General features: G+C 49.3%; 1 protein-coding gene across 12 annotated transcripts in view; it reads right to left on the bottom strand.

Annotated features, from left to right (window-relative positions):
• The window catches only part of DHX30 (DExH-box helicase 30), a 43,100-nt gene that overhangs the window by 363 nt on the left and 23,789 nt on the right, over positions 1–18,948 (bottom strand). For 9 of the 12 annotated variants that reach the window (XM_037528231.2, XM_037528214.2, XM_037528222.2 and 6 more), the window contains 18 exons: positions 18,295–18,323; positions 12,018–12,148; positions 11,276–11,386; positions 7,149–7,450; positions 6,544–6,664; positions 5,657–5,806; positions 4,003–4,155; positions 2,916–3,752; positions 2,574–2,649; positions 2,390–2,494; positions 1,959–2,134; positions 1,489–1,695; positions 1,314–1,395; positions 1,048–1,241; positions 774–933; positions 482–639; positions 280–383; positions 63–202 (listed from right to left, as the gene is read on the bottom strand). In XM_037528231.2, coding sequence (XP_037384128.1) covers positions 63–202; positions 280–383; positions 482–639; positions 774–933; positions 1,048–1,241; positions 1,314–1,395; positions 1,489–1,695; positions 1,959–2,134; positions 2,390–2,494; positions 2,574–2,649; positions 2,916–3,752; positions 4,003–4,155; positions 5,657–5,806; positions 6,544–6,664; positions 7,149–7,450; positions 11,276–11,386; positions 12,018–12,148; positions 18,295–18,323 — 3,236 coding nt within the window. Of the gene's footprint in view, positions 1–62; positions 203–279; positions 384–481; positions 640–773; positions 934–1,047; positions 1,242–1,313; positions 1,396–1,488; positions 1,696–1,958; positions 2,135–2,389; positions 2,495–2,573; positions 2,650–2,915; positions 3,753–4,002; positions 4,156–5,656; positions 5,807–6,543; positions 6,665–7,148; positions 7,451–11,275; positions 11,387–12,017; positions 12,149–13,867; positions 14,076–18,294; positions 18,324–18,948 lie in introns of those variants that run through there. The other 3 variants (XM_054693830.1, XM_037528255.2, XM_037528172.1) reach the window with 2 other exon arrangements.

Below are 18,948 nucleotides of genomic sequence, written 5' to 3'. Positions count from 1 at the left end.
AGGTCCCTGAGGAGATGGAACAGTCCAAGTTGCTGTGGGGTGGAAGGTCTGCAGGTACTGACCACGGATGTGGACGTCCCCGTCAGTCAGCAGCAGCACAGCTAGTGGGTGCACCTGGGAGGAGTCCCGGACGAAGACGCTGCCATTGGACTTGACAGCCATAAAATACGTCAGCCACCGGCTCCGAAGCCGTGTAGCCTCCCTGAAGGAATATAGGGCTAGGTGAGGCCATCCGTCTGGCCTAGCACAGCTGCCCTACCCGCCCTGCCTGCCCCCCACCTGTTAATGGTCGACTTGTGCAGCAGGATGTTGCCTGATTTGGTCCTGTAAGTGACGCTGTTGGGCTTAAACTTGCCCTGCCGGGTCACCTTGCCCTGCCTCACCTGCAAGGGGAATAAAGGAAAGAAAGGTGGGCTGAGCAAGAGTTTGGGGATGGGGAAGTGGGCTGGGGCCTGGTAAATCCCCCTCCCTGAGGCATCACCTGGATGAGGTTGGGGTAGAGACCGGCCATCAGCACGCCCTTCACCAGCTCCTCCTCTTCACTGTACTCATTGCACTGGGCTGAGGGCAGGGTGCAGTCTGAGGGCTTCCCCACCAAAAATGCCTCATAAATGTTCTCTGAGAACTGTTTGATGAGTCCTGGGGAGGCAAAGCTGGAGTGAAACAACAGCCCCCTAGCCACAAAGTTGAAGATAGAAGCTCTTTACACACAAGCCCAGTGCCGGGGGAAAGGGAGAAAGTCTATAAGAGGCTAGGCACAGAAGCCTACTGACCATGGATGAAGCGCAGACTGGGTGCATAGAGCAGGTTCTCCTCTAGGTAGTTCTCACGGGAGCTGCGGTCCTGCCAGCGCAGTACTTCCTCCCAGCCGGCTACCGCCCGCACGAAGGCCAGGTGATCACTGCCACTGTCATGGCTCAACAGTGCCTTCACCTGGGCAGGGAAGGAGAAAGGACCAAGGCCATGGGGCAGGAGCTAACAGGAGGCCACCTCTGACAGAAGGTAGGAAGGAGAGCCAGAGGGTCACGCAACGGGACTGGGTCTGACCTTGTCCACCTCTGCCCGGTTCTGCAGGCTGCTGCTGAAGGGATCACGGGTGAGGCAGGAAACCACCACTAACAGCGGGTGCAGGCAACGGAAGATGGCGGCCAGCACTATGGCCTTGGCCAATCGGGGGTCAGTGGAGATATGAGCCAGTCGCTGCCCCAGAGTGGTCAGGTACTCCCGCTGGTCCAGCACCCCTGCAATAGCTCAGCTGTCAGTCCCACCTCCAAGAGCCCCTCTGCAGCCCAGCCAGGTCCTGCCCCACTCACCAATCTCCTGAAGCAAGATCACAGCCTCATCCACTGCCTTAATGTTTGGACTGTCCACAGCCTTGGAGAGGAACTCCACTGCCTACAGCAGAACAAGCCAAATCCCAGCATAAGTCTTGTGTCCTGTCTCCCCTTTCCCAAGGCTGCCCCTGGCCCCAGCCCATCACTGCCATACCGTCTTCTCAGGCATGTGGATTTTGGCTTGCAGCACCAGGTTCTCGAGGGGTGTGCGCAGGATCTCTGGCACTTGGAAAGGGACCATTTTCTCCAACCGGCTACGTGGGAATAGGTGGTAGGCAAAGCCTGACTGACAGCGGCCCGCCCGGCCCCGGCGCTGGATCACATTGGCTCGTGACACCCACACGGTCTCCAGGCAGGACACCTGGGGGAGGGAGCAGGTGAGCAGCAACACAGACGCCACAGGACTTCCTCAGTGCTTCCCCATACCTGGTCTTTACCTCAATGCTTCAACAGCACTCTTCTCCCCACCTTACCCCCCGCCCCCCAACAGGGATACTGAGACCCCACAAGTGTGGCCTTCTCCAGACACACACAGCAGGTCCAAGGCAGATCTGGACTGGGGGCCACCTTGGAACTTGAAGTTCTTCCCCCAGGAGCTGGCTGGGCCCAGGAGATGGGTACCACCTTGGTCTTCAAGTCATAGCGTTCCTCCTTGTGCAGACCACTGTCCACCACGTGCACGATGTCATTGACTGTGATGGAGGTCTCAGCAATATTGGTGGCCAAGACAATCTTGCGCACCCCAACTGGAGGCTGCTGGAATATGGCCTTCTGGTCCATCATAGGGATGTTGGAGTGCACTGGTAGGCAGCAAGAACACACTGGTTTTAGGCACTGCTCCCATCAAACCTCCCTGCAGTAAGGGCAGGGGCAAGAATTTTGACCCCATTTTGATTAAACTGAGGGCTAGATAAACAATATCCTCAGGAAAGGTCATAAAGTCAGCAAAAATTAGTGCATTCTAATCAGAAACCCAGGCCCAGCTGAGTTAATCCCCAGGAACAAGGACAGGAGTGGTGTCTGGGTTCCATGACTCCTTGCACCCAGGCTCTCACCTGGCAGGATGAGGTACTTGCTCTCATGCATGCCCAGGGCCTCCTGGAGGCGTTGCTGCACTCCTTTGATCTCCTGCCAGCCAGGCAGGAAGCAGAGGATCCCACCTGTGAAGGGAGTCTGCAAGCATGAGCTGGTTGCTCCCAGCAGGTCAGGAAGGGACAGGGAAGAGGGAAAAACACCCACCTGGCTCCCCACGGGCATCTATGTGCAGAACCAGATCAGTCACGAGGTCCAAATCGAGGGCACATTCATCCTCAGACTGGGGTGAGGGAAGAGAGACCACAGTCACAGCCCCAGAGCAGGTGGTGGTGCACAGGACATGTCTACCATAACTCAGTAAGGCTGGGTACATGTCACCTCCAACTCTGACCATACCCCTTGCCACCCAAGCCTGAATCCACTCCTCTGTTTCTATCAAGGAAACAAGAGGCTTGGGGGAGGGCTCACCAGACCACTGGGCCAGGGAAGCGGGGAATTCATGAGGGAAAGCCAGGAGCCCTGGGCAGAAGCAGCACATAACCTTACCTCGTGGTGCCGGTGCCGGTGTGGGTATTGGTGCTTGCCCAACTTGGCCAGGATGTCCTCCAAGTAGTGCTCCTTGACAGGGTACATGAAACCAGGAACTTTGATGACAGGGCAGCCACCGAAATAGCGGGAGAAGCGCTCATTATCGCCTGTGGCGCTCATGAGCACCAACCGCAGGGCCGGATTGAGCCGTTGGAGGCCCTTGAGCAGAATCAACAGGAAGTCTGTGTTCACGTCCCGCTCATGAACCTCGTCCACAATGACGTGGCTCACGCCCTCCAGGCTGGGGTTGCTCTGCAGCTTCCGCAGGAGGATGCCCACAGTGCAGAAGAGCAGGGCCCCACCTCGAGCTGGGGGCTTGCTTTCCAACCGCACCTGGAAGCCCACATTCCGGCGCAGGGTGGGGCCCAGTTCATGGCTGACCCGCTGTGCCACAGACACAGCGGAGATGCGGCGAGGTTGGGTAATGATCACATTGCAGCGGGCACCTCGGCCCTCAGTCACATAGCGCTCCAGCAGCAGTTGTGGGATGCGCGTGGTCTTCCCACAGCCTGTGTCCCCAGAGATGACTACCACTGGATGCTGCTCAATGGCACTGAGGATGGTGTCCCGGTGTGGGTCCACAGGGAGCTGGGGAACCTCCTGCCAGACTGGCCCTCGCCGCCGCCACAGCTCCAGCAAGCTCTGACTCAGACGCACCTCCTCTGCTTCTGACAGAGGCATGTAGGGCTTGCCTGTGATAGGGTCACTCAGGGGTCCTGAGTCCTTCCCCAAAGGCAAGATGTCATCACTCTGCAGCCGGAGCTCTGGGGAGATCCATGAACTGTCCACGGGATACTGGAACAGAAGAGGTAAGCAAAATGGGTAAAGGGAACTACCTTCTTCCTCACTCACTCACAACCAGCCCCTCCACATGATGCACCTGGGTCAGATGTTGTGGCCTAACCCCCTGCAGAGGACTCAGTCCCTGACTTCCCTGGGGAAATGGGCAGTTTCTACAGCCAGCTACTGGTGGAAGCTTTTGGTCTGGAGCAGGTTGGGTGGGAGTGGGCACAGAAGACCTGGGGATGGAGGGCAATTCTCTTACATGGTTCAGGAAGGTCTCTATCTTGCGGAGGATGGGCTCAGGCACCTGGATGGTACACGGCCGGCGCTGAGTCTCACCCAGCTCACGCAACGAGGCCAGGTTATACATGGCGTGGGTAAGCGGCTCATTGTTCCGGTCCACCAGGCCCAGGCTCTGCAGAGGGGACACTTAAGGTTTAGTCTAGACAGGCTGAGCCTCCTAGACAGACTCAGGAGCTCTAAAGAGAAGTGCAGAGCAACTTCTTTTCTATGAGATTTGATTTTCACGGTAGAGAAAAACTGGAAACCAGGAAAATGGAAATCACACAACACAAAATTTAGTTAAAATTTAAGAAAAGCAAGACCTGACATGTCTAAGCACAAAAGCCCCAACACCTGCCAGGAAGAGTGTCACTGAGAAACCTGTCCCTGAGCAGCTGTACCCCCACAAATTGTCCAATCTAATCTTACCAATTCCCAACGTGGACCTCTAGGACAGGCAGGCCAGCCCCTTACCATAACACACATAGGCCCCCGCTCTGTGTCACCAAAGTCCACCCTACTCCCGCAGCAACCAATCAGATCCAGCTGCCATTCCACCTGTCTGCATGGCACCCATTCCATGTGTGACCCCATTATACAAATGTATCAGAAATTTCCTATGTCTACTTAGGCAACTTGATAAAATAACCCACTGGAAAAGAAATACTGCATGAATCTTATTTTCCTACAGGCCCAAAGCCAGCTCACCAAAGATACAACAGGACACCTCAAGCTACGTGTGTAAAACCAATCCTCCAGCCCTGTGGTCCTGTGTTCCCACCACCATACTGTCTGGATTCTGCTCTCACCCAACACCCAAACAAAACACACCCTCCTTCAATAAGTCTACCCTCCCTCTGGCCTCCTGGCAGACCTCAAGAGCAGGGATGCAGTCTCTGGATGGTGCCAACACAGCCACCTTGCTGCAGGAAAGGCTACCATCCTTTCCCAGGACCTTAAACACTGCTGCCAACTGGAAGTTTCTCCTTCCACCAGAAAGGGCCCAACCACAGAGGCTTCTCACCACCAGTGCTTGTGTCTATCAGACTAAAATTCAGACTTCCTCAAAGTTCTCCCCATTAGCCCTAGTTTCACCCTCCTGAGTCAGATATACAAACACAGCCATTCTCTCTTCCACTCGCCAAGCTCTCACTACCTCTCACGCCAGCTTTACCAACAATGCAGCTTCCAGAACCAAACATGCACCAAAGTATATCTGACCAAGGTATTCACAGTGAAACGGGATCCCTTTCCTCTCCTGTCCCTGGCATGGTTCAGGCTATTCATCTGTGAGTCACAGCACACAGCACATCTGTTTCTCCAGATGTGTGCCATTCAAAATGATGAGTTTGTCTTCTTCCAGTTTCACCCAGGTTCTGGGCAACAGCACCAAGAAGGCTGAGCTCACCTGAGGCAAACCCACTCTCACCCTCTCTCAGAGGGACTATAGGAAAGTCTTGTAACAGGACTTTCAAACAGGCCCAACAGACAAGGCTCGGACAACAGATACTTCCATACCCAGGCTAAAGGCCAGGTAGTATGGTGGATTTCATTTCCTGGAAAAAGGACCAACTTCTCAAGGGTAGCAAGGAGCCCATGACACATGCAGCATACCAGGAAGCCCCTTGTCTCACCTTCAGTTTCTTGCAGGCCAAGGCAGCCGCCTTATTCTCAGCCTCTGCTTTGCGGCGTCCTTTAGCGACAAAGGTCATGGGACAGGGCCAGAGCAGGGTGAGAGTGGACAGCTTGGTCTTAGTGCCCACAGTATGGAACTGCATGAGGTTCTACACAGAAGGAAAGGGAGTTATTAAAAAGCAGGAAATAAAGTATCTGGGCATTCTCACAATGTGAAGAACCTAGAGATGGAATTAACCCTCATCTCAGCAGGTGCCAAACATCAGGCGCATAAGAAGTCCACTGAACTGGCAGAAGCAAGAGGCCATAGGGCAGTAGCTCATCATCCTGGGCTGGCTTCTGCTATACTGCTATTTTATAGCAGATGGTGTCTGGGCAATGGCTCTATCTGCCTTCCTAGCCCACTGTCTCTGAGCACCTTAAGACAAACAGAAGTGGTGGCAGCCGCAGGCTTAAGCTATCAGCATGAGTGGACAACCAGGCACGGCACCAGAGGGATCCAAACAGCCTTGCACCTGGAGAGAAGCTCTACTTAACCAAAGCCCCTCAGGCCTGGCAGCAAAGATAAAATTCACACTTCAGCAAGAGAGTTGCCCATGCCTGACCCCCCTCCTCCACTCCTGCCACCTTTGAAGAGAGATGGTGCTTCCACTCCTACCGTCCCAGCCCACTCCCTGTGCTCTTCCTATGTTTGGACTTCCATTCATTTCATCCTTGCTACTTCACCCTCTTCACCTTCTGAGAGTCCCAAGTTCCCACGGCTGGGCTAGGCAAGAGGTATCCTTGATCCTGCCACACACCTGCAGTTTCCCTCCTACTTAGGCTTGGGGAAAACCAGATAAAAAAGATCCTCCTAGTTACACACCTTCCAGGAGACCCAACTTACCTTGGCTGTGGAGGATGATGTTGCAATCTGAATCACCTTGGCCAGAAGGTTCTTGGGAAGCGGAAACTGGGTCAGAGCCCTAATAGCACTGTCGTCATCTGTCATTTCAAAGGAACCCCCCCTGGGAGGACCAAAAGTTTAGGTGAGTAAGTTTTATCTCCTCCTGGGCCAACTTCACCTCAGGTTCTGAAATCCAGAGTACTAGGAATCGTAGTGTTGCAGCAAGCAGCCAGGAGCGTTGAAAGAGAGAGCAGGCTGAGCATCTCTGTTGGCCCGTGATCCGCTCACAGACACAGAGCATGGATGATGCTCCCTCAGCTCCCCTCAAAGGATGACAGGGCAGGGGGCAGGAAAAGTAATTGCTGGGGCTCTGGGAGATCTGAGTGTGCTTAAGGAAGGTGACATGAGGCTGTGAAAGCCAGCCACACAATTAAGACCACTACTGGCTCTCTCCTAAGAACAGGCAGATATAGCAATGAATAACAGGGCATGCAAGCCGTGTGGATCTTCCCATCTCAGAGAAGGATCCCAAGGAATATCCCTCAGTCGCCACCTTAAGGTGCACCCAGCTTCCCTTGCATCCCCTACTCCAATTCCAATTGTACCTGGAGTCCCTGAGTGGGGTGTGGGAGTCCTGCTGGGTCATGGACAGGAAGTCAGTGACATCAATGGTCCCTTCCTCCAGCTCTTCCTCCTCATCCTCTTCTTCCTCTCGGCCCAAAGAGCGGGATAGTCCCCCAGGCCCCCCTGGTCGGATACTTTCAGGATTCAGCTGCCGCCAAGAAGTGGGTGGCATGGTGGGTTCTGGACGCCACCAGCTATCAGCCGGAGAGCCAAAGCGATCGGCTAGCACACGGTATTTAGCTGCATCAAACAGCTCATTCCGGGGACCCAGCAGACCCCAGCCCTAGGGGGTAAAGAGGCATTGTGAGGGTCCATAGCATCCTCGAACCTTAGTTTGCCTGGTACATGCCCAGTTACACCTTAAGTTCCTCATCTGTAGGAATTGTGCTTTTTGACCTGTCTACCCACCTCAGCCCCTAGTCCAGAACTGGGCATAGAGAGAACACTTTAAATGTCTAGTTTTGACAGATGAAAATAACAAAGTAAATTCTTATACCTATTAGACAAAAAACAAGACCACAAAGGACAACAAGGAAGCAGATGCATTCAGAGTGATCTAGGAAGCTTCAGTGAATACAGCAATTAGGAACTATGTGGCCCACAGCATAGAACAGATACACCTTCTGACACAGAACCCAACACTAGGACCACATGTTAGAAATAATTTAAAGGCACTTATACAGCAATATTATTTGTGAGTATATCTTCTTTCTTTTCCTAATATCAAAACATTTTTCATATACAAATCAACATGCCGTAACCTGAGCATCATTAGGAAGAATAAGACCTGATTCCTGCCCTCAAGAAGCAGAGAATCTAAGAGGCAGAATAGAAATGCAGGCAACCAGGGTCTAAGGAACAAAAAATTAAATGAGAAGTCAAAACAAGGAACACTATGAATAAAGTACAGGTTCAACTTGAGATTGGAGAAGGCAACACGACTCAAGCAGGTTTGTGAGACTCCAGCCCTTTGATAGTGGATGACTGCACCAGAGTCCAGGTACATTGCTATGAGCCAACAGACCCAGCATCCATAGGATCAAATCAAAATTCTTTACTGTGATATCGAAGACACTGGGGTGCTGGCTCCCACTTACTTGTCAATACCATCTGACCAAGCGCTCAGACCAAACATTCACGTTCCTCTCATTTGATCACATACATCCTGGTTTCATGCCTCTGTATCCTGATCCATTCCTGGCCCCTCGCAAATTCTAAAAATAAGCCTGCACTCTTCAGGAGGCTGAGAAGCATTTCACTCCTCATGTGTGCACCTCCCCTATGGGCTGTGGCTACTCTAACAGCTTTCTCAATTACCTGTGTGTTGGTGTTGCTGGCACCTTGAACAAAGCGTGAGGGCAATACTTAATAAGTATTCTCGTTTGGGGGGAAACAAGAAGAGTTGAAGAAGAGAGAGTATCAATGTTGAAGAAAGAAAAGGTTATGGACTCCAGAATAAGGACTCATAACAACAACAAAAAACAACCCAATTAAAAAAATGGGCAAAGAGGCCTCCCCGGTGGCGCAGCGGTTGAGCACTGGGTTGCGAAGCTGCCCGCAGCCTCTGCAGCACCAGTTCGCTCCCTGGCCACTGGGCGAGGGTCCCACATGGCACGCAAACCTCTCCTGCTGCCCGCTGCTCCCCTCAGCAATGTACTTCGTCAGTCTGCCTGCTCCGCTCTCTGCTCTGACTCCGGTGAATTCTCTCACCCTCCCGCATCTCTGACTATACCCAGTGCTTGTATAAATAAATAAATCTTAAAGGACTGATCACAAAAATCTGCAAAGAGCTGATGAGACTCAGCAACAACAAAGAAAATAATCCAGTCAAAAAATGGGCAGAAGAGCTAAAAAGAAACTTCTCTGAAGAGGAAATGCAAATGGCCAACAGGCATATGAAAAAATGTTCAACATCCCTTGTAATCAGGGAAATGCAAATCAAAACTACCATGAGATACCATCTCACACCAGTGAGAATGGCACATATTAAAAAAACTAGCAACAGCAAATGTTGGCGAGGGTGTGGAGAAAAAGGAACTCTTCTACACTGTTGGTGGGAGTGCAAACTGGTCCAACCACTATGGAGAGCTGTGTGGAGATTTCTGGACCTACTAAACATAGAGCTTCCATATGATCCAGCAATTCCACTCCTAGGTATTTACCCAAAGGACACAGAAACATCAATTCCAAAGAGCACCTGCACCCCTATGTTTATAGCAGCACTCTTTACAATAGCTAAGCTTTGGAAACAACCCAAATGCCCAAAAATAGATGACTGGATCAAGAAGATGTGGTACATATACACCATGGAATATTACTCAGCATTCAAAAAAGATAAACACATGCAATTTGCAGCAACATGGATGGCGCTGGAAGGGATCATGCTCAGTGAAATAAGCCAAAAAGAAAAAGAAAAATACCGGATGGTCTCACTCATAGCAGGAATCTAGAAAACTTAAATAAGGGACCAGGAAAATGAATAACTATAAGAAAGTGAAAATCAAAATCAACAAAAAACTATGAACCAGAGACACTTTTTGGGGGGCAGGAGGGGAGGGATTGGGGTCAGAATGGGGGGGTTTGCAATTGTATGGGGGAATATAAAAATGAAATTTATTAAAAAAAATAAAATAATACAAAATAAATAAATAAATAAATAGATGAATAAATAAATCTTAAAAAAAAAAAAATGGGCAAAGGATTTCTCCAAAGAAGGTAAGAGAATTTCTCTTTTTTTGGCATTCTGACCTGGCAGTTTTTTGTTGTGGGGGCTGTCTTATGGCAGTGTAGGACATTTAGAGGAATCCCTGGCCTCATCTGGCCATCACCAATGTCTCTAAACACAACCAAATGTCCCCTGGGATGTAAAGCCATTCCCAGTGGAGAACTCCCAAGGCAGAGCAATCCTATGACATGGAGACTTCTGAGACAGTAAACACAGGATGGCAGAACCTCTAAGAGATAAGATTTTTCCAGGGAGAAGAGTTAAAGAGTAATGTTTACAGAAGATGGGAGAAGATGAGCTTTGAGTGAACCAGAGGGGAGAGCAGGTATAACCCTGGGGCATAGAAAGAGCTGCCTGGGAAGTGCCAAAGCCATAAAACATTCAAGCTGAGGGAAAACTGAAGAGATTGATGAGTCTGGAAAAGTTATTCTAATCATCAAGAATCACCTGGCAACCACTTCCAGGATGTGTAGGTAACCAGCAATTGTGACCGTGGCTGCAATACCAGAGTGGAGAAAATGTGAACCACAAGCACAGAAAATTGTTGGCAGTGAAGCAGAGCTGAGGGAAGCGATCAGAACACTGAAGTATTTCTGAGGCCTACAGAAAAGAATCAGGAGAGGAAGGATCTGAAAATCAAAAGGATGGGGGAGGGGACAGAGAACAGATACAGAAAGGGGAAAGAAAAAAAAAAGGAAGAATTTTGAGGGGAGGGATAAGGAGAATTTCTTCCTCAAATAGAGAAAGGAGGCAGAGAAAATGCAGATCTGGAGCCCATGAGCAAAAGAGAAGCTCATCCTACAGCCCTGTCTTTGTCAGAGCAGAGATGAAGACCTAGGAACTGGAGGAAGACATAAAGTTGGCAGAGCCACGAAGGGACTCAATGAAGGATGGATATAAACAGGTTGGTGAGAAACACTGCAGATCTGATAAATGCTGGTAAGTCAAAACCTGAAGGGTACCCATGTCCTACCACTGGAAAGTAAGAGAAGTCACTAGCATGCTTCCACTACAACAGAGAGCTTGGACTACAGGGAAAACTCACATGAAATAATGAGAAAAAAGAGAAAGCAAAATGGCAATATACCCATGGTATTGTACTTAGGAATGTTTCTTTGTAAGGGGTTCTTCTTTGTGGTTGCATAACCACAAAAAAAGTAGATTCAACTATGGTAGCAATAAATAAATAAATAAATAAATAAATTCCCCCACTGGCTGAACACTAAGAATAGAACCATGCATAAAATGGGAAGACAGGTAAATGGGCGAATACCCTGTCAACCTCTACCTAGATGCACATGGCACCAAAGAGACCATAACAATAGTGGTAGGGAATTTCTTAGGAGGGAGAGATCTACATGGCTTTAGCCAGGTAAGGGTCACCTTGAACAGCTGGCAGGCCGCGGCTGCAGCCTGCCGCTCAGCATCAATCTTCTTGCTGCCATAGCCTTCTACCTCCACGCTCTTAGGCCACTTTATGTGGAGGGTGACTTTCTGGGGAAGAGAAGAGAAAATTAGGACGCTTGCTTCTCCAGACTACAAAACTGTTACAATCACATGGAGACGCAACAGCAGAGCCGTGGACCTCACAACAGAGTTGAGAGTGCAGAAGAGAATTCCAAACCCATCATTAACTCCTCACAAGGTTCTAACAAGTCATTTGTCCCATCGCAAGCCGTTTTATTTCTTCAAACTGCCAAAAGGTAAGCTGGGACCCATCTTTATTAAAAATCTTCGTCACAATGGTTTATATGCATGCTTTTGTGGATCCCAGAACCTATAAGACCCTAGGCACAGGATTCTCTAACCTTCTGCACTCCTAGTTAATCTTTTTAATTTTTTGTTATTTCATTTTGCAGACCTAGTTAATCAATGGGGGACCAAAACCAGGAATCAGTGCAGAGGTCTGTCTTACACAAGGTAAGAATGCCTCACTTCACCTGCCCTTTCCCTAAACCAGGTTCTTCTTCAAATCTAGCTTTTGCTCTGAGGTCCTTTGTTGATTATTATCAATTCAGAAAACACACATGGTGACCTCCTTGACACAGAAATCAGAGGGAGAAAAGGGCACCCACTCTCCATCCTGACTCAGACCAATAGTTCATCCTGGTAACCAAAGAGTTACCTTTTTCTTGGGTCCATTTGTGTGCACGTAGACCAGTTTGTCTTTTGCATGTGAGATGCCAAGTGCTCTTCCAATCACACTGTTGAGAAGGTTTTTGGGCTGTGGAAATTCTTTTAATAGGTCCCTAGAAGCTAGGAAAATAAGAACAAAAGCATTATAGTTGTTCTTTTTCTTTTAAAAATTCAGTGGGATGTGTCAGGGCAACCGTGGGCTAGATACTGAGGATGCTGGCTCATGACCTCAAACCACCCAGGATCATCTTGGAAAAGGAGGAATGCCTTCAAAGTTTACAAGGGCCAGTGAGATCATACCCATTTGTAGGACCATCTCCTGACAGTTCTGAGACCCACAACCCAGAGGAGAATCAGCCAGCATCCTCGTCCCCAGCCAAGCTCTCATTTCAATACATCAGCTACAGAAGTCTACAAATATAACTGCCCCCCCCTTGTCTGATGTCTGAAAGAAGGCACTAAACAAACAAAAAAGTCCACTGCACACACAAACTGGAGATCAAGACAATGCAAGGCTCCTCCTAAAATAAGACACACAAAAGGAAGAATTAGCCCCAGAGTCTATCAGGCCCTACAGTCAGCTTTTTGCTAGGGCACTGATTAGGGACCTCCATCACTGAAACACAGGCTACTCTTCCCTATTGTTTACTGGAGTTAAGGAGAGACAAGAAGCTCAGACACTCTGAGAAGTGCCTCACTTTTTAAAATTTGTACTTTGGATTAATCCCAGAGCACAAACGGGTGAGACTTCCACTACAGGCAATTTGTTCGAGACACAGGCCTTAGCCAGGCCATGAAAAAGCCCGCTGTGAGGGAATAAAGACACCTTTCAAGAGATACAGGGTCACAAACCAATAGAGGAGCAGAAAACCTTCCCATTCTCCACCCAAACTCTAGCATTACACTCAACTTTAAAACAGCCCCAAACTGGAACTTTGTAGGGGATGCATACACACACATGTGTACCTGCAAAGACTAATCATAAACTTCCTGGGGAGCTTTTTGACAGCCCTAGACACCCTGATCGCCACACAGTATTTTGATAATGGAAGAAGGTTCTGTATTTTTGAAAAATCTCCCCTGGGGGTTCTGCTGTAACTCTGCTGCAGGGGTAGGGGCTGTTTCATTGAACAGATTCCTACATCAACTGGTCAGGAGGAAGGATTCTACATGACCCAATCTCCCTCTAAATGGTAACTTATAATTTAAGAATCAAGTAGTCAAGAAACTGCATGTAAGACAAATCAAAGGGGATTGATCCTACATAGAGACCCAACTCTTAAGTAGCCCACTAGACCCACAGGCACAAACAACAGATGTGTACTGGCACTCCATCCAGCTTTCTGAGGCAAGCTGAGGCTGGCCCTCTTTAGCCTTCCATGATGGACAGAGATGCTCTCACCAGTTTCACTCCCTGTATCATTCAGGAGGTACAACACTGGGGTCCACTGGAGTCACTGGAGTCTCTAAGATCCTTAAGTCCCAGGTGTATTTTGAGGTCTTTCCCATACTGGTGAGGCTTGCTAAGCCTTGATGCTCTAACCCTTGACCACCCACCCTGGCAAAGCTTGGACTTTACCCGTTTCCCCGCAGTCCCTGGAGAATCAGCAACTCTCACCTATTTTTTGCGAGATGCAGTTGCTCCACTCTTAGAGGGGTCCACTTAGACCTGAGCCACATTTAGCTTGACAGCAGTAGGGCTGCCACCCACTGGCGCATGGAAGTCTCGGCCACCATCAAAGAGAGGGCCCGCCAGGCTCGGCCCCAGCCTAAGCCGTTAGCTCTGCCACCCCACAGTCAAGGGCGCCGCGGCCCCGCCGCCCCCAGCTCTGCCCTCACCGTTCACCATGCTTTCGTCGCCTTCCCTGGTACCACCTTGAACCTCCCCTGCCTCGACCTCGGCGACCTCCTTGATGTGCTCGGGGCGGGAGCAGCCTGATGAGAGGCCGCGTGAGCGTCCCTGTCGCCCAGTCGTGCGGGGACCCGGCGGTCGCAGGCGCGGAGAGACGCCGGCAGCCAGCGACATGAGCCTCTTGGCCGCCGCCATCGCGCTCCCGCCGGCCCCCGCGGCCCCAGAGTCTGACAAGGACAGGGCAGTCCGGCAGGGGCGGGCGGACTAAAGCTGTGCGCCCCCTGCTGGCTGGGCGGACCCGGAACCAAGCGAGGCAGTGTGGCTGCCCAGCTCCGGCCTCGCACAGTCCAGGCTCCAGTGGGAGGGTGGGCAGCCAGGCCGCGGCTCCGCCCAACTGAAATCCCTTCCCTAGTAACAGACAGCGCCTCATCTGAATCGGAGGCAGGAAGAGATATCTTGCGAAATAGTGCAGGCTTCAGCAAAATGTTCATCCAAGAAAAGGAACTTGAATTCTTTCTAGGTCCCATCCTTGCTAGTAAATAACTCTCACCTACTTATGCCAAAAATTGGCTTGCACTTAGACCAGAGAGTAAGAAAACTGCTGAACTAGGGCACCCCCACCCCATTTAACGACTTACAAAGTAAACCTGCTGAAGAATCTGGAGACAGGACAAGGAAGACCTCTTGAATACAAGCAGACCAGATTTAATTCCCAGAGCTGGAGTCAAAGGTGAACAATATCCAGCTTGAACACCGTGCCTAAGAACTAAGCTCGTCCACCAGTGAGAATATGAAGCTGCTGTTCCTTGATTGAAAACCAAATAAGCTTCTGTATCCAAACCACTATGCTTGGGTCCAAGCCAAGCCCATTTCACTTCTGCCTCTTAAGGCACTGAGGAGCAGGGCTCTGAGTCGGCTAGGAGTTACACCAGCTGAGCCTGTATATAGGGGCAATGAATGTGACTGCAAGGGGACTCAAGTCTCAGTCCTTTGGCTGGAGGCTGGCAATGTAGTTAGAGACAGGCTGAAAGGGAGGGCTTTGCTTGATAACTCTAGACCTGACTCAGATTATCCCCTGGAGAGCTTTTTAAAACACTGCTGGAAGCTACTTCTAGAGCTACTTATTCATTAAGTCTAGAACCTGCTTTTTAAATAATTGGCTGAATGACACTGAGGCTGCTAGTCTGGAATTACATTTTGAGGACAGCTGACTAATGGCAATGACACTGAATATAAGTCTCAACACTTGGGCTTTGCCCCAACTGCCACCTGCCAGCTATGAACCTTAGGCAGTTTCATCAAGAGAGAAAATTAAAACAAACTTGGCATGGCTGTGGTTAGCATAAAATGGGAAGTTCTGGAAAGTGGCTTTGATTTCCGAGAGAAGTCCCTGCCCTCTGAGGTCTGAGACAACACAGAATGGGCCTCTTAGAGACAGACCCAGGGCAGGGTGGGGTAGCTTCAACTCTTACGCCTCCCTTTCTTCCTCAATGAGTTTTTATCAAGAAAGTGGTGAAAGGGAAAGTGGCCTTGGCAGCAATGGTTTGACTTAGCAAGAAGACACCACTAACTCCATCAAACACCCTAATCAGATCATTCATACTGGGATGGCAAGATCTTTGGTATAAAACATGATTCGCTCAGGGCTTTAAATTTGGCCAAGTAAGGCCTCCCTGGTTAAGCACCGCACTATGAAGCAATCCACAGCCTCTGCAGCATGAGTTCGATGCCTGGCCGGCCACATGGAGCAGCAGACCTTTCCTGCCTCGCCCGCTGCTCCCCTCAGCAGTGTATTTCAGTCAGTCTGCCTGCTCTGTTCCCCCGCATCTCTGGCCTGTACCCCAGCTCTTGTATGCATTAATAAAATAAATCTTTAAAAAAAAATTTGGCCAAGTAAATTTTAATTTGTCAAAAGCTAAAGCATCCACCCAGCTTTAGGAGTAGTTTTTTGTTTTTTTTTTTTTTAAAGATTTATTTATTTATTTATATAAGCACTGGGTACAGTCAGAAGCGCAGGAGGGTGAGAGAATTCACCAGAGCCAGAGCGGGGAGCAGAGCAGGCAGAAGGACCCAAGTACACTGCTGAGGGGAGCAGCAGGCGGCAGGAAAGGTCTGCACGCCATGTGGGACCCTCCTCCGGTGGCTGGGGAGCTGCTGGGGATCAAACCGGCGCTGCAGAGGCTGTGGGCAGCTTCGCAACCCAGTGCTCAACCGCTGCGCCACCGGGGATGCCCTTCAGGAGTAGTTTTCAAAGATTGTTAGCAGCCCAAATTCCAGAAGAATCCAGAAGCTTATGAGAGCTAATAGTGGCAGCAGTGACTAAGGTCAATTTGAAAATTGTAGTATCTGGAAGACAACAGGCTAGACAGGAAGACCACATGTAGAAAGTGGGTCTGGGCCCATCCTGGTGCTCAGGAACTTTCAGTGTAGCACTCTGCTCTGTCACCTAGTTTAAGGTGAAATGCTAGGATTTCATTAATCTGCTCTCAACAACACAGCCAAAGTGGAAAAATATAAACAGAGCAAGATTGGCCATGAATTAATTGTTTAAGCTAGGTGATAGATACACGGGGGTTCATTATGCTGTTTTCTCTATTTTAGAAAACATTTCAAACAAACGCTTGATATTTTAGGGGGAAAAAGTGCCAGGTGATGTCAACAAACTACTTGGGTGTCAGGGAGCTCTTTATCCTCCTTTCCCTACTCTGCTACTTCATGCGACCTCTAACAGTTGGTATGAGACCTTGTGCAAGTATCTCATCTCTATAAACCTCATTACCTCTTAAAAAATGAGGGTAATTCTTTGACCAGCTCTTGCAAACCTTTTAGATTCTGTGGTCTTCTTCACAACAGTCTAGAGCCTGGGATGCCAAATACAGCCTGTAGACCAAATCTGCCACCACGTGTTTTCATAAAGTTTTACTAGAGCAGAGTCATGTTTATTTGTTGGGTATTATCTATTACTACACTCATAATGGCAGAGGTAAATGGCTGCAAGAAAAATCATGTGGCCCACGAAGCCTGGAATATTTACTCTTCGACCTTTAAAGAAAAGTTTTCTGACTCCTGGTTTAGAACATCTTGAAGAACATTAGAAGGGCCTATGCATGTCCTCCTTCCTTTCCACCAATAGTAAGCCTTCTTCCACTCTCCATTCTTTGGGGAGAGAAAGTTGACTCCTTTGCCAGGAAGAAAGGAGGGAAGTTCTGAAAAGAGAAAGGGTTTACTGGCTCACAGAACTCTCCAGCCACTTCTAAATCAAGCACATCTGGTACTAGATATGCCAAACATCTGGCAGCATGCACTTAAGGTGCACAGGACCTGAATACACAGGAGCGTCTCTTAGGAATCTAAACTTTGGAGGCCCTAGGAAGAAGCAACAGGAGGAAGTTGAAGATACTCTAGAGTTTGGTCAGAACAGAGAACTTCTGGAGGAAAGTAAGAGGCATGACCAATACCTATAAAAACCAGAGGTCAGCCAATGCTCTGTCAACTTGAACATAGATATTTTATGGGTGGTCAAAATGGCAAGAAATTGTCCATCTGGTTGGCAACAAAAAGGTAAGGGAAGCCACAGGTGCCTGGTGGGCACATTGACTATCCTACCCATAGTCACACCTTCCCATTCATATCTGAAAAGTCACAAGACCCCTTGAGAAAAACCACTATACCTAGAAGAGGAAATACATCTGTATGAGGGGATGGACAGGAAAGACCAGTACTGGCCCCCAGGATTGTTATCCCATGTCACTTTTGTGTGTCCTACCTCTCAGATCCAGGTAAATGGGGAAGATTCCCAGGGGAGGCGTAGAAGTGAGCTTCTTAATTTATTCCCCCTTTATCTCGAAAAGAGGGATTGGTAAGAAGTTGACAGTAGAGGGAGAGAGCATACTGGGGAAAGAAGGTGATCATATTTTCCAATTCAAATCTTTCTCTGCTGGGCACTATAACCTATTCAAGTAGCCATCATTTTCTGAGTGTTGCTTCCCTTATTTGAACACCAGAAAGACTGTTTCTGGCACACACTGCCTTCTTAAGGGCAGAGGTACTAGCAAAGCCTCTAGGGAATGAGAAAGCAAAGCAGAAAGTTCCAACACTTATATATGCACTTATATATAGCTTCTATGTTGAAGAAACACAGCTAAAAATGAGAGAGAGAAAGAGAAGGCAAAGATGCATATACCCATGGATGTCTTCTGGAGGCACAGCTGTGAGGAGACAATGGGGCTAAGGTGGGCTGGGCTCCGCTGGGGCAGACAGCACACAGGGCTTGCTAGGTCACCCCACAGGGAGCAGCTGCCTTCTCCTCTGCATGTGCTCAAGGAGGTATGGCTTAGCTGTGCTGCCTGGGTAATCCCAACTAACCATCTATACGCTTAGCCAAAGCACATCTGACACTCTCAGAGCCACTCACCTGCCATGTTGGAAATGTTAACGTTCAGCCTTTTCGAGTTACAGGGCATTTTAAGAAAGAAAAAAAAAAGGGCAATCAACTCTTGTTTTGGCAACGGTAGGGGTGGCATTTCTTTAAAACCTAAGTCAAATGGTCAGAGGGGCCAGAAGTACTTATTTCTATACTGCTCCATAGACAGGGCCACTGCCTTGGATGGTGCATGTGGAAACTGCCTGGCAACATGGCAGCAGTGTGGGCTGCAGATATGGAGGTGCTCTGTGCTCCCCAGACCCTTCCTGACTTCTTGACCTTCAAAGCACTTTACAGACAGAGCCTATGGTGGATAATCTGTCTTCACATGAGAGAAAGATTCTATGACCTAAAATAGTACTGTTTGCACTAGGCAATTGGGGGGTTGGCATGAACAGCCAGCCAGTGGGCAGAGAAGGGCAGCCGGGTGCACTGGTCTAGACCTAGTGAAGATCTAAGACTGAGTGAAGAGAGGAGATGCTCACGGGCAGAGGTCTCCCCTGGGTCCTATACTGGCCCTATCCCTAGGTACCAGTGGGACCTTAGGTGAGCTGTCAATTATCTGGGTGCTCTGGCAATCTCCCCAAGCAAAAGGAAAGCCTACCTTGCTAAATAGACTAAAATACAGATTTTCATGTCAGTAAA

The sequence above is a fragment of the Talpa occidentalis genome, unplaced genomic scaffold, assembly GCF_014898055.3.
Source record: "Talpa occidentalis isolate TD23 unplaced genomic scaffold, MPIMG_talOcc4v2.1 talOcc4.10, whole genome shotgun sequence".
Classification (NCBI taxonomy): Eukaryota; Metazoa; Chordata; class Mammalia; order Eulipotyphla; family Talpidae; genus Talpa; species Talpa occidentalis.
Note: the sequence above shows the minus strand (reverse complement) of the source record. Positions and strands in the feature narration are given on the sequence as shown.